This window comes from Chroicocephalus ridibundus, chromosome 18 (genome assembly GCF_963924245.1).
Source record: "Chroicocephalus ridibundus chromosome 18, bChrRid1.1, whole genome shotgun sequence".
NCBI lineage: Eukaryota > Metazoa > Chordata > Aves > Charadriiformes > Laridae > Chroicocephalus > Chroicocephalus ridibundus.
This window is the reverse complement of record NC_086301.1, coordinates 6,352,297-6,375,752: the sequence shown is the minus strand read 5'-3', so window position 1 is coordinate 6,375,752 and position 23,456 is coordinate 6,352,297. Positions and strand designations below refer to the sequence as shown.

Sequence of the window (23,456 nt, the reverse complement as noted above, 5' to 3'; positions counted from 1 at the left end):
GACCTATTAAAAGCTAAACCTACAAACATCCATCAGAGAGCAGAAGACATCGGTGCTGCCTTTTTCCTGAAATTTAGTAATTTGTTTGGCTATATTTTGTTTTCTTTTTTCTTTTTTTTTTTTTTTGTTGCCTTCGCTGATGCCTGACATCAGTGCTGCCTTTTTTGGGGAGAGATGTTATGGCTTCAGGTTTGAAATTGGTTTCCGTGTGCACTTGTTACATCTAGCTGAAAATGCTTTCCAGCACACTGTACACTGGGGTGTTGGAAGTAGGAGAGTTGCCATGGCAGAAGACTTGCTAGAAGCCAGTAGTCCTCTCAGTTGCACTATTACTGAAATAAATTTTAATGTGTTCTGGACTTTGATTTCTCATAGAGCACAAAATAAATAGATACCATCTAGTACCCTATTTTTTTGCTGCCAGAATTTCTTCACGTTTTGTTATTTACTGCAGGCCGTTAATACTGAGTTGCATGGGTGAATAGTGATGCTGAGTAGGAATGCATAAAATCAGTGGAGATTCCAAATCCATCTTTTTTTTTTTTTTTTTGGTCTCGTCTCTAACCTGGAGCACTTTGTATTCTGCAGAGCCAGAGGCCGAGGTCGTGGGCGAGGAAAGAGGAGGTTTGGACCAGGCAGACGCCCAGGGCGCCCTCCCAAATTCATGCGTATGGAAGTAACCAGTGAAAATGGGGAAAAATGTGAAGAAGGGACGCAGGTATATTTGGGGGGACAGGGAGGAGGAAAAAACAAGTATCATGTGGGATGTAAACTCCTGACTAAAAGAATTTGGGGCATCAGTGCAAATTGAGGGTGTGCTTTGGACTTAAACCCAAGTAATTCTTGGTTTTCTAGCTGTGACTCTGTGCCAGGGGAGCACACTACTTTCCTTCTATAAAAACTGTAAAATCACTTGCATTTCTACAGCAACTTTCATCCTAAAGCACTTAGCAATGAGAGAGGTTATTGCGGCAGTTTAGCAGCATCGCAAAAGTAATTTAGACAGTAAAACCGTAATGGGAATTTAGATTCGTATTTGTCCTTTCTGGAACATGAGGTCAGAGCCTGCTCTTATAACTTGCTGGTAGAATTAAATCAGTTTGAGCTATGATTCTTTATGATGTTTTAATATTAACAAAAGGGCCTCCTGTAGGCATTCTTATTGCAAAATGTTCTCTTGCTTGTGGCTACTGTTTATATTCTGTAGGGACTTAATGTGATGCACTTTTATATAAGTAAAACACTAAATTCTCTCTGATGCTGACCATGCTTAGGTTTCCACCAAGTCCTTTTATGAAAGGTGTCACAAGGGATCAGTGGCTCTGTTTTATGACTTAGCTGAAAGCTGATATCTGGAGTGGTAATTTTCCTCTGGCATCTCACTGGGTCATGGTTCAGCGCTGACTCAGAGGGAGGAATGTAGACGTTGCCTGTGAATGCCTGCTGCTCGTTTTCTGAGAGTGCAGAATTGCCCTAAATGTCGCATTAAGTGCGGACAGTTGCGAGATGACCCTCTCTGCAAGCTGACGTGACACAAGCCAGCTCCGTTTAGACAACTAAGCATAACGCTGTTCCCAAACTCTTTAACTCCAGAGAGACAGGGCCTACTGGGCTCATGCTCATGTGTCTGAATGGCCTCTGGACTGGAGGTGGCTCGCATCCTGCCAGCTTGGAGCGTGGCCCGGAGCTAGCTCACGTGTGTCTATCCAGTCGAGCAGGGCCACGGTTATGTCCCAGGCCTTTGGAGGTCTGCCCGCCTCGCTAATGAGTGGGTGGGAGTTCATCTGCCTGAGAACTTGAGACTCCGGCTGCTGTGAGCACAGTTTAGTGTCAGCAAGCGTGGAAACTTGCCACCTAGACCAGGACTGGACATTTGGCTGGTATATTATTGCTCTACTAAGTGTCTCTATCTGGTAACCATTCAGGGTTTATAACAGCTGCACTCCTTCTAGCACTTCCCTGTTTTTCCTCTCCCACACCTGCTTTTGTGCTTTGACAGCAGCATCCTTGAGTTGATACACTTTTGGCTCTCTCTTTCCTAGCTTGTGCTTTGAAGTTTCCTTAGTTTAAGTAAGTGATGTCAAGTAAGAATCTATGGTTTGTTATTTATTTTTTTTTTCTCTCTCGTAATACAAGAGGATTCCACTCAGAGGAGTTACTGGAACTTATATGGGAAGAATGTAGATTTTTGGCATGTGCTTCCTGCTCCCAACACCCTCCCGTTGCTTTTATGCTAATGCAAAAAAGGAGGAAAACAGCTTTGTGTGATAAACATAAGTGATGTGTGCAGCTGGGTGGATGACAGTATGCAGAGCTAGGAAACTGGATAGCAAAACACGCAGTGCACAGTCTAATGATCTCATTTGTCACTCTCCAGTTCAGCACTCCAGCTAGTTTGCTAGAAAGGAGAAGACACTGCATAACTATACATGATAATGTTTCAAAGTGACAACGATTTCAACGAGACAAAAACTCTCTGCTTTCCCTGGTCTGTGCTAGTGACTTTGGTTGTAAAATTTCTCACAGGTCAGCCTACATCATCTTTGGTTAAAGCAGTAATAGGGTCACCGGCACAGAAGAACTTGCTTGGCTATTAACAGCTGGCTCATTTAAATTGTCTGTGTCCGATCAGACAATGTGATGGCCAAGAGTCATCTACCTGCAGCGCTTCGTCCCTGGCGCTCTGAATGTTATCGCTGTAGGTGGAGGTGATCTGCTGAGAGCATCAGTGGAACACAGTAGGAGAGCGTTAGTGTAGACACATTTTTGTTTAGAGCTTGTGATTAAATATGTAGAAATCTTGTTGTCTGCTGAGTGTTATCAAAACGTTCTTCAGTGGGTGGGGGGAATAATCACTGGTTGTATGATTTGCGATTTCAGGACTTGCTGCATTTTTCCAGCAAGGGGCAGTTTGATGAGGCCGGACAAGCCACACTGAATGGGTTGGAGCAGCAGGAACAGACTCCAGTGCCATCAGAGACGCAGTCGGCACTGGAGCAGCAGTCAGAAAACCACCCGCTACAAATCCAGCCGCAGCATGATGAGAGCACGGTGCCTACGCAGAGCACCATGACAGCAGATGACATGAGGCGAGCAAAGCGTATCAGGGTAAGCAAAGAGGATGGCGGATCACGTCCTCTCTCACCCTCTCCATTTGCTGTAACCCGGAGAATGCTGGACCTGCCTGCCAGGACCAGCTGGTCTCTTTCTGCCACTGTCGTATCCATTTCCAAATCCTGAATAAAGCATCTCATTCCCAGCAATTTTCTTTGCACTGAGAGGGAGACAAATCTCATGTAAAGAACTAGTATCTCATGAGATGCTAGTGAGAACGGGTCACCAACTGGAGCCGATTCAATTCCAGCACAGTAATTCTTTCATAGAAGCACAGTCCCTCCAAGCTGGCAAGCAGGAGTGCTTCAAACAGCCGGCTGAATCATGGTACTGTGGCACAGACTAATGACTTGTTCACAGCACCATCTGTGTCTCTCAGAACTCTTGTCTCGCAAATAGTTGCCAAAGAGGAACCACGACCTCAGTTTAGATCCACTTAATTGATGATGATGATGATGTTTAGTGGTAAAGTCCTTTCTTGGGGTAGAAAAACCTGCCTGTCTTTGAGATTAAAACCTGTGCTAAGAGCCTTCGGTACTGACAGCAAACACTTTGAACCGGAGCTTTGTGTCAGCTGGGTGAGCTGTTTTTTTCTCTACTATGAGTGGGAGGGAAATGATTCAAGCAAATAATCCTTCAAGCCGTGTAACTGTAAGATGGGTTTATTTAGCCTAAAAATCTTTTCCTTTTTCTTCCATGTGTAAAATTTTGATTACAGAAAGGAACAGCTGCAATTGGGTTAAGACTTCATTTTTATGATTAGCAAAAAGTTGAGTAACTCTTCCATTTAGGAAGATGTTGAGCCAAATTTTGCTCTCAGTTTATAGCAATATGTATGCGAGAGCAGTGGCGGTGTTACCCCATAAATCCAGCGGCATATCTTGAAGGAAGAATTTGGATCAGGCACATTAAGACTGCGGAATTTTTAACCATATAAAATGCTTGCGCTCTCTGAATGACAAGTTTCCACCAGTAATTTGATTTTCGTATGTTAAAAGCTTGTGGGATTTTTACTGAATGTACTGAAGGGTGGATAACGGAGTACAAAGACAGATGCTGAGTTTTTGACAGTAAAGAGCACGGGTATTTACTGCTTATGATATGCCACAGCTTCCTCAGTAGAAGGTTGAGGCCTGGGTGTGATAGGAAGATAAAGTGTTGCTTGTTACCCCAAGCTTTTGAACTCAAGAAGTGACCTTCAGATTTTCTTAAACAGTAAACGTGGGAAGAAAGGGACGGAAATTCTGAAGTTACTTCTTTGTCTTATGACTTAGCTTTTGTTCCCTGGAAATTCATCGCAGATGGATGACAACTAAGAGGAGTGCAGTGGTGGTTTAGTCCTCGGTGACGTGTTTGTATCTCCAAATCTCCCTAACTTCCCATACATCTGGCAGTTCATGTTCAGCAGAGTCCTGGAGATGTTTCAGGATAGAGGCACTGGCAGAATGGCAGGTGGATGGTTGCTTAGCACTTTTCCATATTGCGTCAGACTGTGAGCAATGAGAACTTGAGAGAAGAGTAAACCAGCGAGCATTATTTTTCTAAGCACTGAAAAATCACTGCAAGCTCTAGCACCCTGTGAGCGCTCATTGAATTCAGCTATTCCCAGCACCTTCTTATAATAACATGCACTTAACATTATAAGCAAACAAACATTTGGTTTTAAGATGTGTAGTACCCTGTTCACTTCCAAAGAACAGGTGGAAGGACTTGACTCCTGCTTATGATCTGGAGACCTGTGTAGCTCTAGTTCTTCCTTATTACGCGTGTAGGATTTTATTTTTCAAAAACAGGAATTTCTTTGTGAATTGCTTCAACTTTTCTAAGGTTTAAGGCGGTGATGCTCTGAGAGTGCTTTCATTCTAGCTGGAAGCATTGGTCTCTGGTGCCCCAGGGTTCAAATCCTGATAGGATCAGTTCACATTTCAGCATCTGCCTTAGAGCCTGTGGAGTTTCCTTGGAGATCAGACCTTACAGACAGCAGTCATGTCCGTAGTATTGAAAAGAGGTACGCACACTCTTCAAGATACTCCTGTAACAAATTAGAGGAACGTTGTGGTCCACAGCCAAAATGAATGTTTGTTTTTAATTCAGTTCTCGGCAGCGTCCAGGCTGTCTATGGGCTGATCCCAGAAACATCTGCATTTCCAAATTGCCTTTTTTTTTTAACATACAGACCTGATCCTAAAAATGTCCTTTGTGTAGGTGACTGTTTTACTCAGAGGAAGCAACTGGCAGGGATAGGGGTGTGGTTTGGAAAGCACAGTTACTTCCTTCGTGCTGAAAGAAATGCAACTGGTTGTAGAACAAAGAGTAGAAACAGTAAGATGAGGTTAAAAAAGTCCCTACTTCTTAACTTTTTCACCCTTCTAATCCTTGCCCTGTTGTCATCCTGCCCTAATTATTCCCTTCTGCGAAAAGCATTTCATACTCACTGTGGCGCTGCAGTATGCATTACATCATTATTAATCGACTCTGAGAAAACACGAAAGGTCACAAAACACCTTCAGGATTATCTGTGGGTTTTATCTTTGCCCTTTAACTCCCCTTGGGCAGTTATTAACTACAGGGTAAACCTTGAAGATGTGCTTAGTGTTTCCTGAGGCAAAAAACTCAAAGGAGTTTTGCCTAAGTAAAGAGTAAACTCTAGAAGAGCTGGCCCTCGTAGTGACCCGCAGAAGCGTGACTATTGCAGAAGTCAAGGCTTCTGTTTTAAAGTCCATTGCATAACATAAGTATTTTTCTCTCCCTCAATGCTGCCTGCTCAGCTGGAGCTGCAGGTAGGTTTGGTTTTTTGTTTTGTTGGGTTTTTGCTGTATCTAACCGAATGGTACGTAACAACATCGCCTTCCATGTCGTTTTGTCCAGCTTCTGTTTAGTGCTTCCTGATTGACCCTGTGTCATAAATTGTCACATTTGTTCTTCTTTAAGCAACCGATGTCCAAAACTAAGTGTTATCCGAATAACAATTTGCATTCTTCTAGTTCTTTTCATACTAATTAATTGCAAATCTAAGGTGAATAGTATAGGAGTAAACTACTTGGATGAAAAACTATAATATCCATCTTAAAGTTCTGGAGGATTTGTTTACACAATTACTTGCACTGGATCGATGTTATCCATTAGTGAGACAACACTTGGTTCTCTTTTTTCTGTTTTTATAGCTGATATTTTATCTAGCCAACGAGCAGTAAAAGGCTTCACCCTTCTGTAGCCTTTGAGATAGCAACGGGACTATGGTGTGGTGTAGAAGTCTGGCCTGCTACCTTACCAGTCAGATTGTTGGGGTTACAAATAGCAAAGTACAGTAATGGTGGCGTTAAGAACTTCTCTCTCTCCAACTATTTGGTTTATTAGCATATCCCTGTAGTTAAGAGGAAAACTATATACTTCTGACTCTAAGCAACACATTAATTTTTACGTGGCACATGTCTGTCTGTGCACCTCACGGTGTGATGTAGGGCAGAGCCGTGTATTTCCCCTTGTCTCCATTTCTCCACTGGTAAAACGGAGAATGGAGGTGATCACAGCTCATGGGAGGGCTCATTTGGGGCTCCTGTATGAAACTGTTAGCTTTTTTTATGGCAAAACAGTTGCTGTCATGTTCCTTTTTCTGGAATGAAAGTGTAGGTTTCCCTCTGCAGTTCAGATGGCGAAAAGGATCGTTTGGGTTCACTAATGTAATCTCTAGCACAGCATTTCACAGTAGTCCCAAGCTGCTCCCTCATTCCAGCAGGAAAGCTCCTAACTTTACTTTCTCAGTGTCAGCTGTTGGCACGCGCTTAAGGGACACAGCAAATGTCAGCCCAGACATTCCCACAAGAAAAGGAGAGAGGAAACCATGGGAATCTGTTTGCAGGAGTCTTGAATGTATCTCATGGAGAAGTATGTAATATGGAATGTGTGTAAGCACAGGTGCCAGCAATGTTCTAGTGCTATTTCTCTAACTATCGTGATATTGATTCTGTGTGTAACATCTGAAAAGAGATGACATCAGTAATTGTTGATGTATAAATCTTATTTTGGAGAAAAGTAGATATTTCTTAGACTCCTTGCAGAGAAATGGCAATGTTGCAGTGTACTTTCAGTACAGTATGGGTGATAGTGTGCTGTGGGATTTCATGCATGCGGAGAGGTATGACTTGCTTCCAGCTTTGCCACTAACCAACTTAAAGGTTCTCGTCCAATATCAAAATGCAGGCGCGGGGCACCCTTGCCTATTTCTACAGGCAACATGTCCAGCAGCATCTGGTATCAGGACTGGGATGGCTCTATAACATTTATCTGAAGGGAGGAAGGGAAGAGATAACTATGATGAAATGTTACAGAAAAGGCAGACTCAAGGAAAGCACACACCAAAAAAGAAAGCAGGGACTGAGAAGAGAAACTGCGCACAGTAGGAGTGGAGAAAAACAGATAGGAGCAGCCCAGTGTATTAAATCTTAAAATCAATGTTCGCACAACCCGCATTGTGCTCAGTTCACAATATTCTTAAAGGCTCTTGCAATACCAGGAAAAGCAATTTCAAGTTTGACTGTGTATAATCAAACTACCCTTTGAGCAGACAACAGAATCTATCAGAGTTCCTCTTGATTTAGCACCAGTGTGTTTGTCTTTCATCTTTCTTCATTTTCAGGCTCTCGCACAGGACACGCTAAATGGCAAAATAGGCGAATTGCTCACAAGTTCTCACCTGTTGATTGTAAACCTGCCATTCTGCCCCTGCTGAAATGTTTTGAAACTCCGTTCTTCTTTTTGATAATAACAAAACTGGTGAATGTATGTTCCACCAGAAGTTTTCCAGGCAATGCTAAACCACTGCTGCAAATCTCTTTGGTGATCTTTGGTGCAGAAGCTGATTTTTGTAAAGGGCTGTGGAATTTCATAAGCCCTGCCCCTGCATGAAAGGCAGGGCATTAGCTTGCCCTTCCTTTGTATGGTGGCTGAACTTTTGACCCAATCCCCAAAAATCAGCTGGAACTGCAACTTTTCTCAGGCGCAGGTCTGTGCTTCAGAGAGGACTTGGTTTTATTTTACAGAAAAATGCCACGGTAACAACAAAAGTTGGCTAAATCAGTAGAAAACAGGGACTGGAGAGGAAACTCCTGCATTGTGTTCTTCTAATTTGGTGTGTAACTGCAGGTACATCCCTTAATGTCTGCCTGTCACAGCCTCCCCTGCTGGAAAATGGAGACAGTATCTATAACATAAGCGTTTTGGTTTTTTTTGAAGTTTAGGTTCACTGATCATCTGGTACATTTAATCTTGAAAATATTTGGATGTGGTGTCTATACATAACAATAACAGGCAATGTTCCCTTCAATGTTTCTGCCAGAATGCAGCTCTTCAGCACCTATTCATACGGAAATCCTTTCGCCCCTTCAAATGCCTCCAGTGTGGGAAGGCCTTCCGCGAAAAGGACAAACTGGATCAGCATTTGCGGTTTCACGGACGGGAAGGGAACTGCCCTTTGACTTGTGACATCTGCAACAAGGGCTTCATCAACAGCGGTGCTCTCGAGAGCCACATGAAGTTCCACATGGACCAGAAAACATACTCCTGCATTTTCTGTCCCGAGTCCTTTGACCGCTTGGATCTGCTTAAAGACCATGTGGCCATCCACGTCAACGATGGCTATTTTACCTGCCCTACCTGCAAAAAACGCTTTCCAGATTTTATCCAGGTGAGATGCCATACTGATTTGAAGATTTACGGTTCTCTTGCAAACATTCTGTTTATGAATTTTTCAGTACTGCTCTTACGTGACACAGCATTCTCACAAGATAAAGGGGTCCATGTCGGTCACAAATTATAAAGGAAGAATGGCCAAGCATTGCTAGATGGTGTCTTATGCCATTGAAGTGCTTTTCCACTAAATCATCAGGTGTGGTGCTTCAATCTGGCATGAGAAGGCACTGTATTGAGGGAGGGGCGGTCCCTTATTCCCAAAAAATGCCTAAAGCAGAGGTCCCGACTGTTTTGGTCAGTACAGATCCATGGCACAAAAAGGAATTGTCTTTTGCTGTATGCAGCTTGTATTTGAATACAACTTCTCCTTTGTTGTTAAAACTCTGAACCAAAACAAAATTGAGGTTTTACATGACACAAATATCTCTTAATCCCTGGACTGTTTTTGTCAGGGTAATTCATTTGAACACCTTGCGGAAATGCCAGAACGGATCAGGATACTCTGTTCCCTGATTTCCCCCCTGGGCTTCAGCTGGGTACTCTATTCCGCCTCTTCTCTGCACGCTGCTTAGGAGAGGTTGCACTGGAGCAGTGAGTAATGTAACTACTTTGTGCAGTGTGCGGAGCCATTGGAAAAGATCATTAAGAGAATTTAAGGATACTGTTTCGATGTTCAGTAGGAAAAAAACTGAGCTGCACCATGTACATATTCATTATCCTTCATATGGACAAAGAGCTTGATACGTCTTGCTGAGCTGTTTGACTTAAATTGAGATGTAGAAATCCAGTTTATATCGAGTAATAGGAACTGACAGACTGTCCAATAGGCTAAAGAGGAAAGGATGGGGAAAAGTGATTTACTAATACAATTCCATGCCGGCAAAAAACCTTTATCTTCTGTAAATAATGAACAAGGAAAAATGCTGATGATTCAGAAATGCAACATAATTCACCATAAACTTTGTGGTGAAACTGAGCCAGTCAGAAGGTCCCACAGCTTTTCTTCCCAGCTTTTCAGCTTTATTTTGGAATTTAAAGATGACCTTTTCATTTGGTGCTATGTGAATAATTAAGTCTAGTCACCATAGATCACTGCCTACTTAAATACTTCCACGTGGAACAGCTAAAGATACCAAGTTGTTCCGTGTATGATCAGTATTAGAAGATGGTAAAGAATTCATTAGAGATCCATTTCTTGAGTAGTGCTTGGATTTCAAATGTCAAACCTCATTAGTTACTTTATTGGGGGAAAAAAATCCCACTAGATGCTTGCAGAGGTCAAGGATAGTCCCAAAGCACGCAAAAGTAATTGTTATTCAGGAATGGCACACAAATGCTTTGCTGTCAAAGTTTTGTTTGTTTGTTTTTACCAATTGTAATCGCAAGCTCATTCTCTCTGAAAGAGATTAGTCCTTGCGTTTGGATTTCTTATAAATGAAGTAAAGATAATGAACCTCAGATGAACGTGTTAACTCAGGGATGATTCAGTAAAACTGGTACATCATGGTCTTTTGCTGCCCACTAAGTGCTCAAGTGTGCAATAGCTGATGCCTTCAAGAATCAGTCTTGAGGAAATCAAATTGTCCCATCCAGATGGATCACAGAGATGTTACGGCTTTATAGAAACTATTGCCAAGGTATCAACTGTTCTGATGATAAAGTACTTTTTAAGCCAAAACAGACTAGAGAACTCTTAGAATCTTTCTCCCCTCTCTTCCCCTCCCCCCGCTTTTGACAAGAGTTTCTAGACTGTTTTACTACACGCTCTTCTCTTTTTTGAGTAACTTCTATTTTTCTATGATCTGCAATTCTAGGTCAAGAAACACGTGCGCAGTTTCCACTCAGAAAAGATTTACCAGTGTACAGAATGTGACAAGGCTTTCTGCCGTCCTGACAAGCTGCGACTCCATATGTTGCGACACTCGGACCGCAAAGACTTCCTGTGCTCCACCTGTGGCAAGCAGTTCAAGGTAAGACAACCCTTGACTGGATTGTTCCTGCTTCAGGTGGAGAACACCATTCTTTACCCAAGTCTAGTTAAGGAAATTTCTTGCTGATATCAGTGGATTAGTAACATGCCTGGCCAAGGTGTCTGTGCCCATGGGATGCATCTTGTCAGCACGTGACATCCAGATGCCTTTCCAGATCCCTCCAGTACAGATGGCGCAGACTGTGAGCCAGGTAAACTGCGGTGGCAGCAGCCTGCTCCTTGTCACGTAGTTTCTTAGGGGATACTGAGAGACTGGGGGCTTTTGGGTGAAGAAGCGCATTCTAGACAGCGTGTGTCCAGAGAGGCTGGATTGCATCTGGGCAGTAGGTTCAGCACCACTGTAGCACGTGAGGGTCCTCCTCAGCCAAGAGCGTTATTCGATGCATTATTAGTGCAGAGTTGAGCACTAATATTTTAGATAAATTCAACAAAAAGCCAGAGTGGAGGGGTTTGTTTTCACTGAGGCTGCTAAACTAGTGTTAGTTTGGCTTCTGCTTTTGTGTCTGAGCAACCTCAGCTTGGTTTGAAGGATAAACCTAAGCCCAAAGGGTTCCTGCTGATCTGTCCAACACTGAGCATGCAATTCTGTCTCACCACAGCACTGGAGAGGAGAAGCCAAAGAGGTCTCGGGACAGTGTACACTGTGGCTCTTTCTTGTAACTGGTAGTAAGTGGTGCTGATGTTTTTCTCCCTGATTGCTCTTTCCCCCAGAGGAAAGACAAACTGCGAGAGCACATGCAGCGGATGCACAACCCGGAGAGGGAGGCCAAGAAAGCTGATCGAATCAGCCGCTCAAAAACGTTCAAGCCTCGGATAGCTTCCACAGACTACGAAAGCTTCATGTTCAAGTGCCGGCTCTGTATGATGGGTTTCCGCCGGAGGGGGATGTTGGTGAGTGTCTGTGTGCTCTGGCTTCTCTTACAACTTCTGTACTCAGTTTTGATGAATAGTTAAGGAATAAAGATGGAATTCCAAGGGTTGCAACGCAAGGATGCTGTGAAGCTGGGCAATTTTTGTAGCTGAGTTGAGATTATATACCTTTTTTGAAATTGTGTGCCTCGTCCCTTCAGCAAATATGTGCCTTTGTGTATTTCATTGCCTGTGTTGTATGTCTGGTTGGCACTACCATATCTCAACACTAATGCTGACTGATGTGTAATGTATTTAGCAGAACATGACACTAATATATTGCCCAGTTCAGCCTTACTGCCTCAGTTTTCCTGACTGTGTTTCCTGGTTTTTTTTCTTTCTCCCCCTTCTTGAGGGGCCTCTCCTGGCCATGCCCTGTAGCTGCTGCTATGTAAAGGGTGTTACGCAGCAAGAGATCTTATTTGCAAATAGTTTGCGAGAGTTGTTATCTCTGCTAGCAAAGGCCTCCCTGGGCAGAGGTCCTTTACGTTACCTCACTCTCAGCTGCAAGAGAATTCTGGCGAGCTATTTTACCCCTTCCCATCTTACTTCCATTAGAGAAACTGTAAATGAGATCTAGCAAGACCGTGTTTGCCTTCAGCAGCTGACTGTGAATGCATAATAACCCTTGCAACAGCAAATGCTTCCGCTGCTGCTGGCTACATCATTACAGTTTTGGTTTGGCTGTTATCCATGTCTAGGAGAAGAAACAATTGCTTGGCTTCCATCTGTAATATGCTCTCTTGTTCTCTTTGTTTCTGTCTCCTCAGGTGAATCACTTATCAAAGAGACATCCGGACATGAAAATAGAAGAGGTGCCAGAGCTCACGCTGCCCATCATCAAACCCAACAGAGATTACTTCTGTCAGTACTGTGATAAGGTATGTAAGGAAGTCACCCCTCGGAGGGTAGCTCAGTCCTAGACCTGTATGCAACCAATTTGTCACTGCATAGAAACATCTGGCAGGATTTTAGGGTTTTTTGAGGTGCTTGCCAGCAACATTTTTGCAGCACTATCCAATAGAAACGAAGACAAAATGCACTTGGGCCAGGGCAGCTGGATGCAGGTTGAAAACTGCAGTTCTCCTTTTCTGCTGTCTCCGGAGTTGGTAAAACTGAAATACTGTGATCCAATAAGCAGTCACCCACCCTTAGTCCTCTATCACTTTTTTGCAGCCCAGGACTAAGTATCCTATCTATCTGTAATTCCTGAACACCAATTAATTTTGGTTTCTGTATCACTTCTAAAAGCTAGAGACTAACTCCTTTTATTTTAAGCTGCTTAGTCACATGCCAGTAATTCCCAGTGTTCAGTGGACCTGAAGCTTCTTCTGCACTGCCTTTGGGTTCCCGTTCTTACTCCCTGGCTTTTCCTTTTTATGCATGTGGGCCTTTATTTACCAGGGAGTGTATTTTGCCTGACTGTTCTTATCCTCAGTACGTTCTTTGGTGATGCCTCCTTCCCTTTGTTTAAAGGGGAAGAAACTGTATAGTTTTAAATAATATTACAGAAGATTTGTTGATGTGCCTAAATGGAATTTAAAATTGTGTTAATTGCTGAAGGCTATTAAAACCATTTGATGCTTTCTGCGAGAGTGGAGGCACCAACCCTCACAACAAATTAACATTGGACAAATTACAACTTTGGTGATCAGTGGCTTCTCTGGCATTTGAACTTCAAGTATCCTCTCACCTTCCTGTCCTGCTTTGCTTTGCTGTGGCACACAAAACATTCTCAAATGGTTCTGCATGCTACACAAAAAGGGGTTGCTTTTACGGGTTGATTAAACACTGGAAGGTGTATGTATGCTCATGCATTATGTTGTAATTGTTTGAGGATTTAACTAAACATATTGACTAAAGCAACATGCAGACCAGATAAAGATAACCGTTAGCTGTTTTCTGCGCAGACATCAGGATGACACCATTTTCATCGCAAGTCCTTACCTTGCAGGTGTACAAGAGTGCCAGCAAACGCAAAGCGCATATCCTGAAGAACCATCCTGGTGCTGAGCTACCTCCAAGCATCCGGAAACTGCGCCCTGCGGGCCCAGGGGAGCCGGATCCCATGCTGAGCACCCACACCCAGCTGACAGGCACCATAGCCACCCCTCCGGTCTGCTGTCCTCACTGTTCCAAGCAGTACAGCAGTAAGGTACGGGGCTTGACTCATAACCTCGGAAGGCAGGCTCTCCCTGGTGATGCTTTTTCACCACAGTCTCTGTCATCTGTCAGTCCGCAAGTAGAGCTCTTTTATTCTGAGTCAGAGTGCTGGTTTCATGCGGCATGCTGACAATACAGCTGCAGCCTGCTCGGTTTATCGCAAAAAGGTTCCCTAAGTAGAGGGCACGAACTTGAAAGAAGAAATTGAAATGTTATCAGAGTGTGGTCACAAATGGAAAAGCTTGGAAACTGCTCACCGACAGCGACAAGGGAGTAGGAGGAGTAGGGAAACAAGATGCAGAAAGAGGGACCTCTGGAAAAGGTCCCCAAAATATTTGGCTGCATTGGTGTTAAAGGTTTATGGGTTGTGATGTTTGGGGCAATATTTCAGTATCGGATAGCTCTAATCAGCAGCAGCTTTGTGATCCTTGTTTCTTTCTTGCTGACCAGAGCATTCCAAAGTGTTAATCTTGATGCTGTCTTACTGAGGGGAAACTTAAAAGCCGTGCTCTGCAGGGCTGTTTGATTTCAGTTGGCCTGAAGCAGAGTTGCTGACCACCATTCTAACGCTCTTTTGCATCTCTCTGTAGACGAAGATGGTACAACACATTCGCAAGAAGCACCCGGAGTTTGCTCAGCTCCCTAACACAATACATGCCCCGCTGGCGACAGCTGTCATCAGTTCCACTCCTGCCGTTCTGACCACCGACAGCACTACCGGAGAGACTGTTGTGGTAAGGATTCAAGACACGTTAGATCAGGCTAATGGAGGGAAACAACAGAACGTCAGCTCTCTGGTGTAGTAGTCTTAGTGTTTATTTGGCAGACATAATTTAAAAGTGTGTGCCAAAACATTATTTGACATCACTTCTGTTACTGAACCTCTGTGGTTTAGTTTTGTTTTGCTCTGCCAGGAATTATGTATTTCTTCATGGAGCTCTAAGAATTTGTCTTCTCTCCCTACTCCATTCCCTTCTATCATTCAGACCCATATGCTACTGACTCCATGTAATACTTCCACACGTGCCTAATTAACTCAGGAATACGCATCTGTGAATTTTCACTGGGACTGTTTTCCTGAGGTACTTGCAGTCCTTGGGATCAAGAAGATATGTTTAATGATGACGGGGGACTGGATCAAAGTGTTTAGAGGAGTCAAAACCTTTCTGTAATCCTTTGGAGAGCGCAGAACTGAGCGATAGGAACCTCCGCTGGCTGATCTCTCCACTGTTAACACATCAGCTGCTACGGAAGTGAAAGCTGAGACTAGAAAATCAGTCTTGTGTCTTTTAGTGGTGCTGGGATGCTGCATAGTTTTAGAAATCTTAATAACCACAGTTTAAAGCTTCCTATTTGAAGACTGTAACTGAATGAAAGATTGCTGTGCTTGAAAATGGGCAGATTCCATCAGGATACTGTTTGTGTCATACGCTTGATTTTTTTGGTGCTAAATGTCTTTACGTACTTCAGAAATACGGTTGTCAAGAAAAGTATCACTCTAGCAGGTGAGGAGGAAAGGTGGAATACATCCGAGAAGCACTTTTTGACTTGGAAACTATGTCAACTCTTTACAAATGCAGGATTTTTGTTGACTAATAGAATACTGTTAAGTCAGAGGATGAAAATATTTCTTATTGTTATTGTATTTTAAATTAGCCCTTAATGGTGCTGACTAGCATTTAGACAGAAGAGAGCAATCCTAGTGGATGATCGCTGGTGATTTGCTTATGAGCCCGTCCTCTGTACACATTAAGCTCTTGTAAAGAAATGACCAGGCCCAGTGGTGTAAGCGTGGATTCAGTGTGATGAAAGAGCTACAGCCCTGCAAAAATATTCAGCCCAGTAGACAATGATGGTCTGTATCTCTCTTTACCTGCTCAGACAACAGATTTACTGACGCAAGCAATGACAGAGATATCCCAGACCCTCACGACAGACTATCGAACTCCCCAGGGAGATTACCAGCGAATCCAGTACATCCCTGTGTCTCAGTCCACAACTGGCTTGCAGCAGCCTCAGCACATACAGCTGCAGGTTGTTCAAGTGGCCCAGGTGAGTAACCTGTTGGGGGACTCGATGTGCTTTTGACCCCCTCCGTATCAAGCCTGTGCTTTCTTGGGGCTGTAGTGCTCAGAAATTTGTTAAGGAATAGTTACAAAAAGTGGTGCAGACTGCTTTTCACAGACAAATTATAGATAATGCTTAGGGTTCCCATTGTAAGCATCCTGTACTGGGCATAAATACTCCTGCCAGCCTCGGTCAGTTTGCTGGAGACACATCAATACAGTTCTAATTTAGTTCTACCCATCCGGGCACCTTTGCTCGAGTGCTCTAGGAAGGTTTTCCAGCAAGTGGAAAAGTGGGTCAGTGGGTGACCCATTTTTGCAGTCGAGAAGACTAATTTATACTTCCTTGTTCTCGGTGAGCCAGAGCCAAAATTTGGAAATACAGAAAGCGCTTGCTTTTTCCCTTCATATCATCTATTAGAATATTCATTCTCTGTGATGCTCAACAGCCTCCTAAAAATAAAAGCAGAGTGTAAGTAGAGTAACTGAGCTGAGGAAAATAACTTGGGCAGCTGTAAGAAATTGCCATAGCCTTCAAATCTATTATCCACTGGGTGAAGCTGAAACTACGGTGTGTTTGTATTTGAATGTGAAATTCCGTGTTCTCTCTGGCCTCTCATTACAAATTAAGTTATTAATTTGGTTAATAAAGGCCTAAATAATGGCCCCAATTAATATTGACTGTGGCTGCTCTAATGATATAAGAGCATGAATACTGAATCCTGCAGCTACTATTAATTTTATCAAGATCTGAGGCTTGTAATTAAATTACTCCAATTGGTATCATTAGCAGGTGTTGCTCAAAAACGCCTTTAATCAGTAAGACTCTGAGCACTTGTCTTGATACAGAGTTATGTCAAACTACGGTATTGGATCTGCAGATTTTGCGTATGCATACATTTTATAGCAAGATGCTTACAAGGAAGGGCGGCCCAGTGGGTGACACTTAATCCTGTTTTTCAGACCCTTTGATTTGAGTCCAGCCTCTGCCACAGACAGCTTGTATGCCTTTTAGGCAAGTCCTTTCCATTGGTGTCACCAAGATGTAACCGTCTTGGTGCCATTACATCTGCCAAGTGTACTTCTTTATCTCCTGGGAGGCTTAAATACAGGCTTGAACAAGGAATGCGTACTCCATGGCCTCATTAAGGCTCGTACCTCATTGTTCCAGACCTTGTATCACAGAAGAGATTTACTGGCTGCTTCTGCAAAGAATGAAGCATACTTTGCTTCATATGCTTTGATTTTTTTTTTTTTTAATTTTTTTTTTCCAGGCTACCTCACCTCACCAGTCCCAGCACTCCACAGTGGATGTTGGGCAGCTTCATGACCCCCAGACATACACGCAGCATGCTATCCAGGTGCAGCACATCCAGGTCACAGAGCCATCGCCAGCAACTCAGTCGTCATCGCAGGTATTTCACTCTTCTCTTGCAGGAAATTGTTTTCCCTACCAGTCTGCTCAGCGGGAACATTACATGTGCTAGTGCAGGAGATAGACTTTTCTACATCATTTAAAGGACCACACGTGAAATGACTCTCACGTGAACACCTTGGATCATCAAGTAGTTCCCAGATGTTCCTAGGGTCTGTGGGGGTGTTTTGTTGTGGTTTTGTTCCGGATTTTTGTTTGGCGGTGGGGTTTTTTTCCTACCTGTATCCAAGGTAGAGATAAATGGCTGGAAACAGACAAATTTGCAGCTTACAGTTAGCCAACTGAAAGATGTAAATGGAAACTGGCATTCCTCAAATACTTGAAGTTCAGCTTTTCATGCTTTTAGGTAGTGTTTAGCCTGGCATCTCAGTTCTCTGCCACGGACTCGCTATGTAACCTTTGGCAAGCAATGTTTCTATTTTAGTTTCCTGATCCCTTCTTGCTAGCTATGGACTAAAGCAAGTTGAAGGAGCAGGAGGAGGGCTTTGCAGTTCTTGTGCTTGATATGCCATAGAACCTGTTGCCCGCCCCCTGTGTCTTCCTGTAAAGAGAAGGATACGTTTGTAACAGTATAAAGGTATGCAATCCTTAGTACACTGAGAACACTTAGGTGTTTTTTTTCTAGGTTGGGGGCCAGCCTTTGAGTCCCTCCTCACAACAGTCTCAGCAGGAGCTCAGCCCCTCGCAGATGCAGACAACGACATCGACCCCAAACCAAGCCCTACAACAGCAGCAAGGGTCTTCAGTTCAGCACACCTATCTTCCCAGCACGTGGAACTCATTTCGGAGCTATTGTAAGTGTCAGCTTACAATGTAATTTTGTTTGTTGTAAAAGTCAGTCAGTGTCTGACTTGTCTCACCAGTAGTCTGGCTAGTTTGTGGGACTAGTATGTGCTCCATTTCTCCAGCTACCAAATGGGATAGTACTTTTAGAGCTCATTAAGCTTCGTGATTAATATTCATAGAGATCTAAGAAGATAAACAGTTTCAGACAGATGAAAATGGTTGTACTAGCTTTTCTGCTGTAGGTCTATAATTATCTGATACGTGGTTTGGGCAGGCAGACTGGGCTCCTTTATTCCAAGGAACTTGGATTCAGCAAGTATCCGTGTGTTGGTTAGCAGCTTGTTCAGATTTGGCTGGATGCTTGGAAGAATCATACAGAAGATGAGCGTGACATGAAATGGTTTCTCGTGTCCGTGCAGGTCTGGGTGGTAATTCTAGGATTTCCTGGGTGAGAACAGGATGCGTTGTCTAGGCATAAATTGCCAAATCTGCAGGTGATGTTGGCCAGCATCATTCTATTGAGGCCTGTAGAGTTTCACAATTTCTGTTCAAAAAACACTGTTTCAGGCTTAAAATCTTACTGACATAAGACATTATCTTTCAAGGTGGTCTCTGAGTTTGACTGAAGGTCTTGATCCTCCAATTTCCATTTTTTAGCATCTGAGATTCAGATGATGACCATTCCCCAAGGCCAGTATGTGATCACAGAGACCGCTGTAGGTACACCCGTCACCACTGTCAACACAGGGCAAGTGAAGGCAGTTACTCAGGTAAGGAAAACAATCATGGCCTTTTTTTTTTTTTTTTTTTTCCATCCAGGATAGTGTATTGGGCTTAAAGCCTTCAGTTTGAAGGTTACAGGAGCGCCAAAATGATGACTGGGGCACAGGGAGTAGAGAATAATGGTGTACCTAAAGAGGTCCACACTGTATGGTCCAAAAAGGCACTGGCTTTCTGTAACAATTGTACAAAACTTCTGAACAAAAATTCTGCTGGGCAGAATCTATAGGCAAAACAGCTAAGAAATGATACCATGTGTTGTGGCATAAGCTAAGGAGAAAAGTGCTGTTGTTCAAACCTTGTAGTGCTGTAAACTTGAGGCTATTGAAGGCAGGGAATAACCTCATGAGCTTCACGGAAAAGATCTGGATTTTTCTGAAGTAGCATCCTCCTCCTTTATATGGTGATTACAAATAGTTTTCTGCATCTAGCCATTTACGTGGCCCATGCTGTCTGGCCCTTGTATGTTTAAAGTGCCCACTTATTCAAATTTGCAGAACAACGTATGACTTGCTGGTATCAATTAATCTTAAATATATTGATGACTAAGCTGTATGCATTAAACCAAATTTCAGGACGGTTTCTGGAAACATTTTGATAGCTTTTTGTTATCTGTTGGATTACAAAATAACAAGAGTTACTGCTATCTTACCCAGTAAGCAGTCCAGCATAAGGAGGCAGGCTCTTGTACTGCATTGATATTGGACGCTGGAAATGCGACTTCGGCTGGAACATGTGGAAAGTGGAAAAACTTTCAGAATAGTTGTTATTAAATGTAGCTATTTTAATTTGTAGCGACGGGTTAGTTTTGTAATTAGGTTAACCGAATGCAAAGTAGTCCAGTGTGCTTCAAAACAAAGGACAAGGGTTATGTTGCTCTGAAATGCATTTAAATGAAATAAAGCTTAACTTCAAAGTTCCTCGGTCATTCCAAAATGTCTTCCAGCACAGCAACAGGAAGGTTATGGACTATTAGAATAGAGAAGTTAGAGAAGATGCAAAAATTACTACTGAACTTTTTTATATTCCCCATGCAGACTCACTATGTGATATCTGAAGGTCAGCCCGATCTGGATGTCAAACAAAACTCTTCGCTCTCCAGCGAAGTACAGGTCAGCGTTTCCCAGCCACCAGCCCACACGGATACCTTGGAATCACAAACCAGCAGCCAGCAGCAAACTACCCAGTACATAATCACTACAACCACCAACGGGAACGGCAGCAGCGAAGTGCACATCACTAAACCAAGAACTTTCTCAGCAGAACACGAATGAAGAAGCCTCGCGGTGCCACTTGCTTCTACTTGTCACCTCCCCTGAAAGCCCAGATATATGGAGCTCAATATGTTTTAAAGAATATGCTCCCTTCAACTAAAATCTTGGAGCCCTTGTTAATGCTTTAAGAGGGTTTAAGTCCTCAGTGACTGTGAAGAAGTACCCTCAAAATCCTTCTGGGATGCTCTTTTATGCAGCTTTTAACAAAAAGGACAAGAGAAGTGAAACCTCTGCTTGCTCTGGACTTTATTTTCGGCATGTCTGCTGACCCTTATTTTTTTTCCTTTTTGGAAGTGTCTCCAGTAAACAACTTCTTATTTCAATTGTATGGGAGAAAAGCTTGCCTAACTGAAGGTTAACTGGCAGACTGTTGTACGTATATTTTTAATAGGAGCCGTTAAACAGGAGGACATCATGTTAATTGTCGGAATATGGCAGAACTGAATCCTGTGTCTTTTGTTTTAGCAGCCACGGTGAAAGGGAATGTACCAGCTCAAGGCGAGCAGACTGCCTGGAGAAAAAGAGCAGCAAAAGCGGTGGCTCCTCGCATACGTGTGTGGGGATGGATATAACAATGAAGCTGTGAAGATGTGCTGAAGCAGTCCATTAAATTATTATTTTTCCAACCCTCAAGAACTGTTTACATGCTGTCTGTCCTGCCCTGCTTTACCAGGCAGTGCCAGAAAGAACGAAAAGTGCAGTCTTAAACCCGTGTCGTGCGGAACAAACTGATGGAAATCATAGTAGCGCGTAAGGGTAGTGCAGAGCCACTGTTAGCTCTTTTCTCCCCCTCCAGCATTTGCAGGGAAAATTGCCTTTTTGCCTGTAAACAAAAAAGGCTGGCTCAGCTTAGCCTGCAAAGCAGCTTCTGCTGTGACCTAAAGGTAGTTGTGCCAGGAGAAAATGAGGGTGGAGGAGCACACCGCTGAAGAAGCAAGGCAGTTGTCCCTGTTGCCACCTTGAAGTGGACGTATTTTTCCCCTTGAAAACTGGATGGAGAGCTGGTTACTCTGATTTTCCAAATGACCGTTGTTAACAATGCACTGTAATTCCTTTGGACAGTTCCATATAATGACCAGCCCTGGACTCAGGAAACAGACAAGAAACACGCTAGTGGACCACTGTTTATGGGACACGGAAAGCCATCTGTGAGGGTTGCCTGCTTTGGTAGACCTGGTCTGTGTACAGAATTCACGTTACGTTTAGGGACCAGGAGAAAGGGAAAGAGGTTTATCTTTTAGGGCAGTGTAATATTTTTTTTTCTTACATAATTCTCTTTCACGGGTCTTGCTGGTTGGTTATTTAATGCATTCTGGTATTTGCAAGAATATGACTGTAAGTCCATTGGTCTCCTGGTGGGATATACCGTGTATGTCTAAACCTCCATTCACTGCCTGAAAACCCATCCCAGAATGTCTGTGCATAATAGGATACATTTATTTATAAAACAAAAGCAAAGAAGGATGTTTTGTCTTCATGGCCCTTGAGACTGAAGAACTGAGAGAGGTTGTTCTTTTTTTTGATTAGTTTTTTCTCGTGCTGCACTGAGGTTGAATGTGGGACTCTCTTGCATAAATATTCCACAGATTTAGGTGAGAATTACCCGTGTGAATCAGTGCTACAGATGTCCACAGGTTGTGGTATCTCTTAGATGTGAGAGAACTTCACACTCGGACTGGGCGAGAGGAAGTCTGGTTCCTCGTGGGCAAAGCCTTGTAGCAGGTATTGCTTTGGTAATTAACATATCCATTAACACAGCGTGGAAATGGTGACCGTGTGTGATGAGATAAATCAGATGGAAAACTGGCCAGCTCAGAACTGGTTTTGAGGTAGCTTTGAAGTGACTTGACAAAATATGGATTGATTTGTTCCTGGGAGTTTGCTTCTGTTGCTCTACCACTGTACTGGGGCATTAACGAGATCGGTTAAGTTAATGAGGACCAGAGCTCCTGTTTAGTCAAATGCAGTGATGAGTGTCTTTAAATTTGGTGGATTCGGGAGCCCGTTGACTTCAGCAGCGTGGCCAAGCATCCGCAGCTCCCACTAATTAATTTGGAGATGTGTGGCTGAGGGCTTCGGAATTACGACGTTGGGCGTTGCGATGTTGTTTGTGTGGGAAAAGAGAAGGGAGATTTTTGTCTTGGCTTTCCTCGGGCTGCTGGATGATTTAATAACGAGTCAAAAATTGGTATGAGTAATAGGAAAATAGGAGACTTTGAAATGGGGTGTTCCAGGTGGATACAGGAGCAATTTTAAAGTCATTTTTTAAAATGGCCGTAGTCTTTGTAGATGAACTTTTTGCCCTTAATGGTATTGCAGATGTGGGGCTTAAAAAAATATCTTGCTCTTTTCAGCTTTGTTGGAAAGGCTCGCAGAATGGGGACACTGGTACCAGTTATTTAAAGCTGAGAACTGCAAGGCCTTCCAGAAAACAACTTAAAAACAGCCTCTTTGAACTCAAATCTTCTTTATCAAAGGTTCTACTGTGTCCCACAGCAGCAGCCGTGTCCTCGGCACCCGCGTTCAGCAATTCACCGTGTCCCAAGTTCAACGAATGCGAAAGCATCATCCCTGGAAATGGAAATATCATGAATTTGCTTTCCCGAGTAAGGAACTACCAACGTCGCGCGGATGCCAGGGGCCTGCTTTTAGAAGGACGACAGCAAAAAAAAACCAACCAACCAGAAGACAACAGTTTGCATGGATTTTTTTTCCCCCCCGATTTCTGCAGTGCAGAAGGTAGAAGATACATTATTATTCTTTTTAAACCAGAGCAACCCCCAGACCTATCTCAAGTCATGCCCCACAGGAGCTTACTTCTGGAATTAAGGGCCATGTCGTGCTCAAAGATGGGTAAATGCTAACGCTGTTCCTTGTAGGTGGTTTGGGTCCGATTCTGGATTTTCCTGGAGAAAAACAAACAAAAAGCAACCGCCGCACCCCCCCACCCTCAGTTTTGCACCTCTCGGACTGCTCTGCCCCTTCTCTTATTTAACTGTGTATGTTTGTTGTACATTCGGTGACTGTTATTGTGTTCATAGTCTTGTGCAACCTGGCAGGTGTAAAAAACAAACAAACAACCCACCCCAGAAATTAATAAATCTTTTTCTTTTTTAAAAAAAAAAAATCAACACAACGCTGGTGTCTCTGTTCTGTGGGGGTGGCGGGTGAGTGAGACGGCGCTGGGGTTATAAAGGTCGCTTGTCGCGGTGGGCTCGGTCGCGACGAGGAGAAACGTTTGGGTTGGGGCG

At 43.4% G+C, this 23,456-nt stretch overlaps 1 protein-coding gene across 9 annotated transcripts in view; it reads left to right on the top strand.

Annotated features, from left to right (window-relative positions):
- The window catches only part of PRDM10 (PR/SET domain 10), a 46,298-nt gene extending 22,967 nt beyond the window's left edge, over positions 1-23,331 (top strand). For 8 of the 9 annotated variants that reach the window (XM_063355533.1, XM_063355532.1, XM_063355530.1 and 5 more), the window contains 13 exons: positions 589-718; positions 2,881-3,108; positions 8,450-8,797; positions 10,617-10,772; positions 11,504-11,683; positions 12,472-12,582; positions 13,656-13,856; positions 14,455-14,598; positions 15,746-15,916; positions 17,205-17,345; positions 17,991-18,159; positions 18,809-18,921; positions 19,969-23,331. In XM_063355533.1, the coding sequence (XP_063211603.1) occupies positions 589-718; positions 2,881-3,108; positions 8,450-8,797; positions 10,617-10,772; positions 11,504-11,683; positions 12,472-12,582; positions 13,656-13,856; positions 14,455-14,598; positions 15,746-15,916; positions 17,205-17,345; positions 17,991-18,159; positions 18,809-18,921; positions 19,969-20,205 (2,329 nt within the window). In that variant the 3' untranslated portion in view covers positions 20,206-23,331. The remainder of the gene's footprint in view (positions 1-588; positions 719-2,880; positions 3,109-8,449; positions 8,798-10,616; positions 10,773-11,503; positions 11,684-12,471; positions 12,583-13,655; positions 13,857-14,454; positions 14,599-15,745; positions 15,917-17,204; positions 17,346-17,990; positions 18,160-18,808; positions 18,922-19,968) is intronic. The other variant, XR_010073683.1, reaches the window with a different exon arrangement.
- The last annotated feature ends 125 nt before the right edge of the window (positions 23,332-23,456 follow it).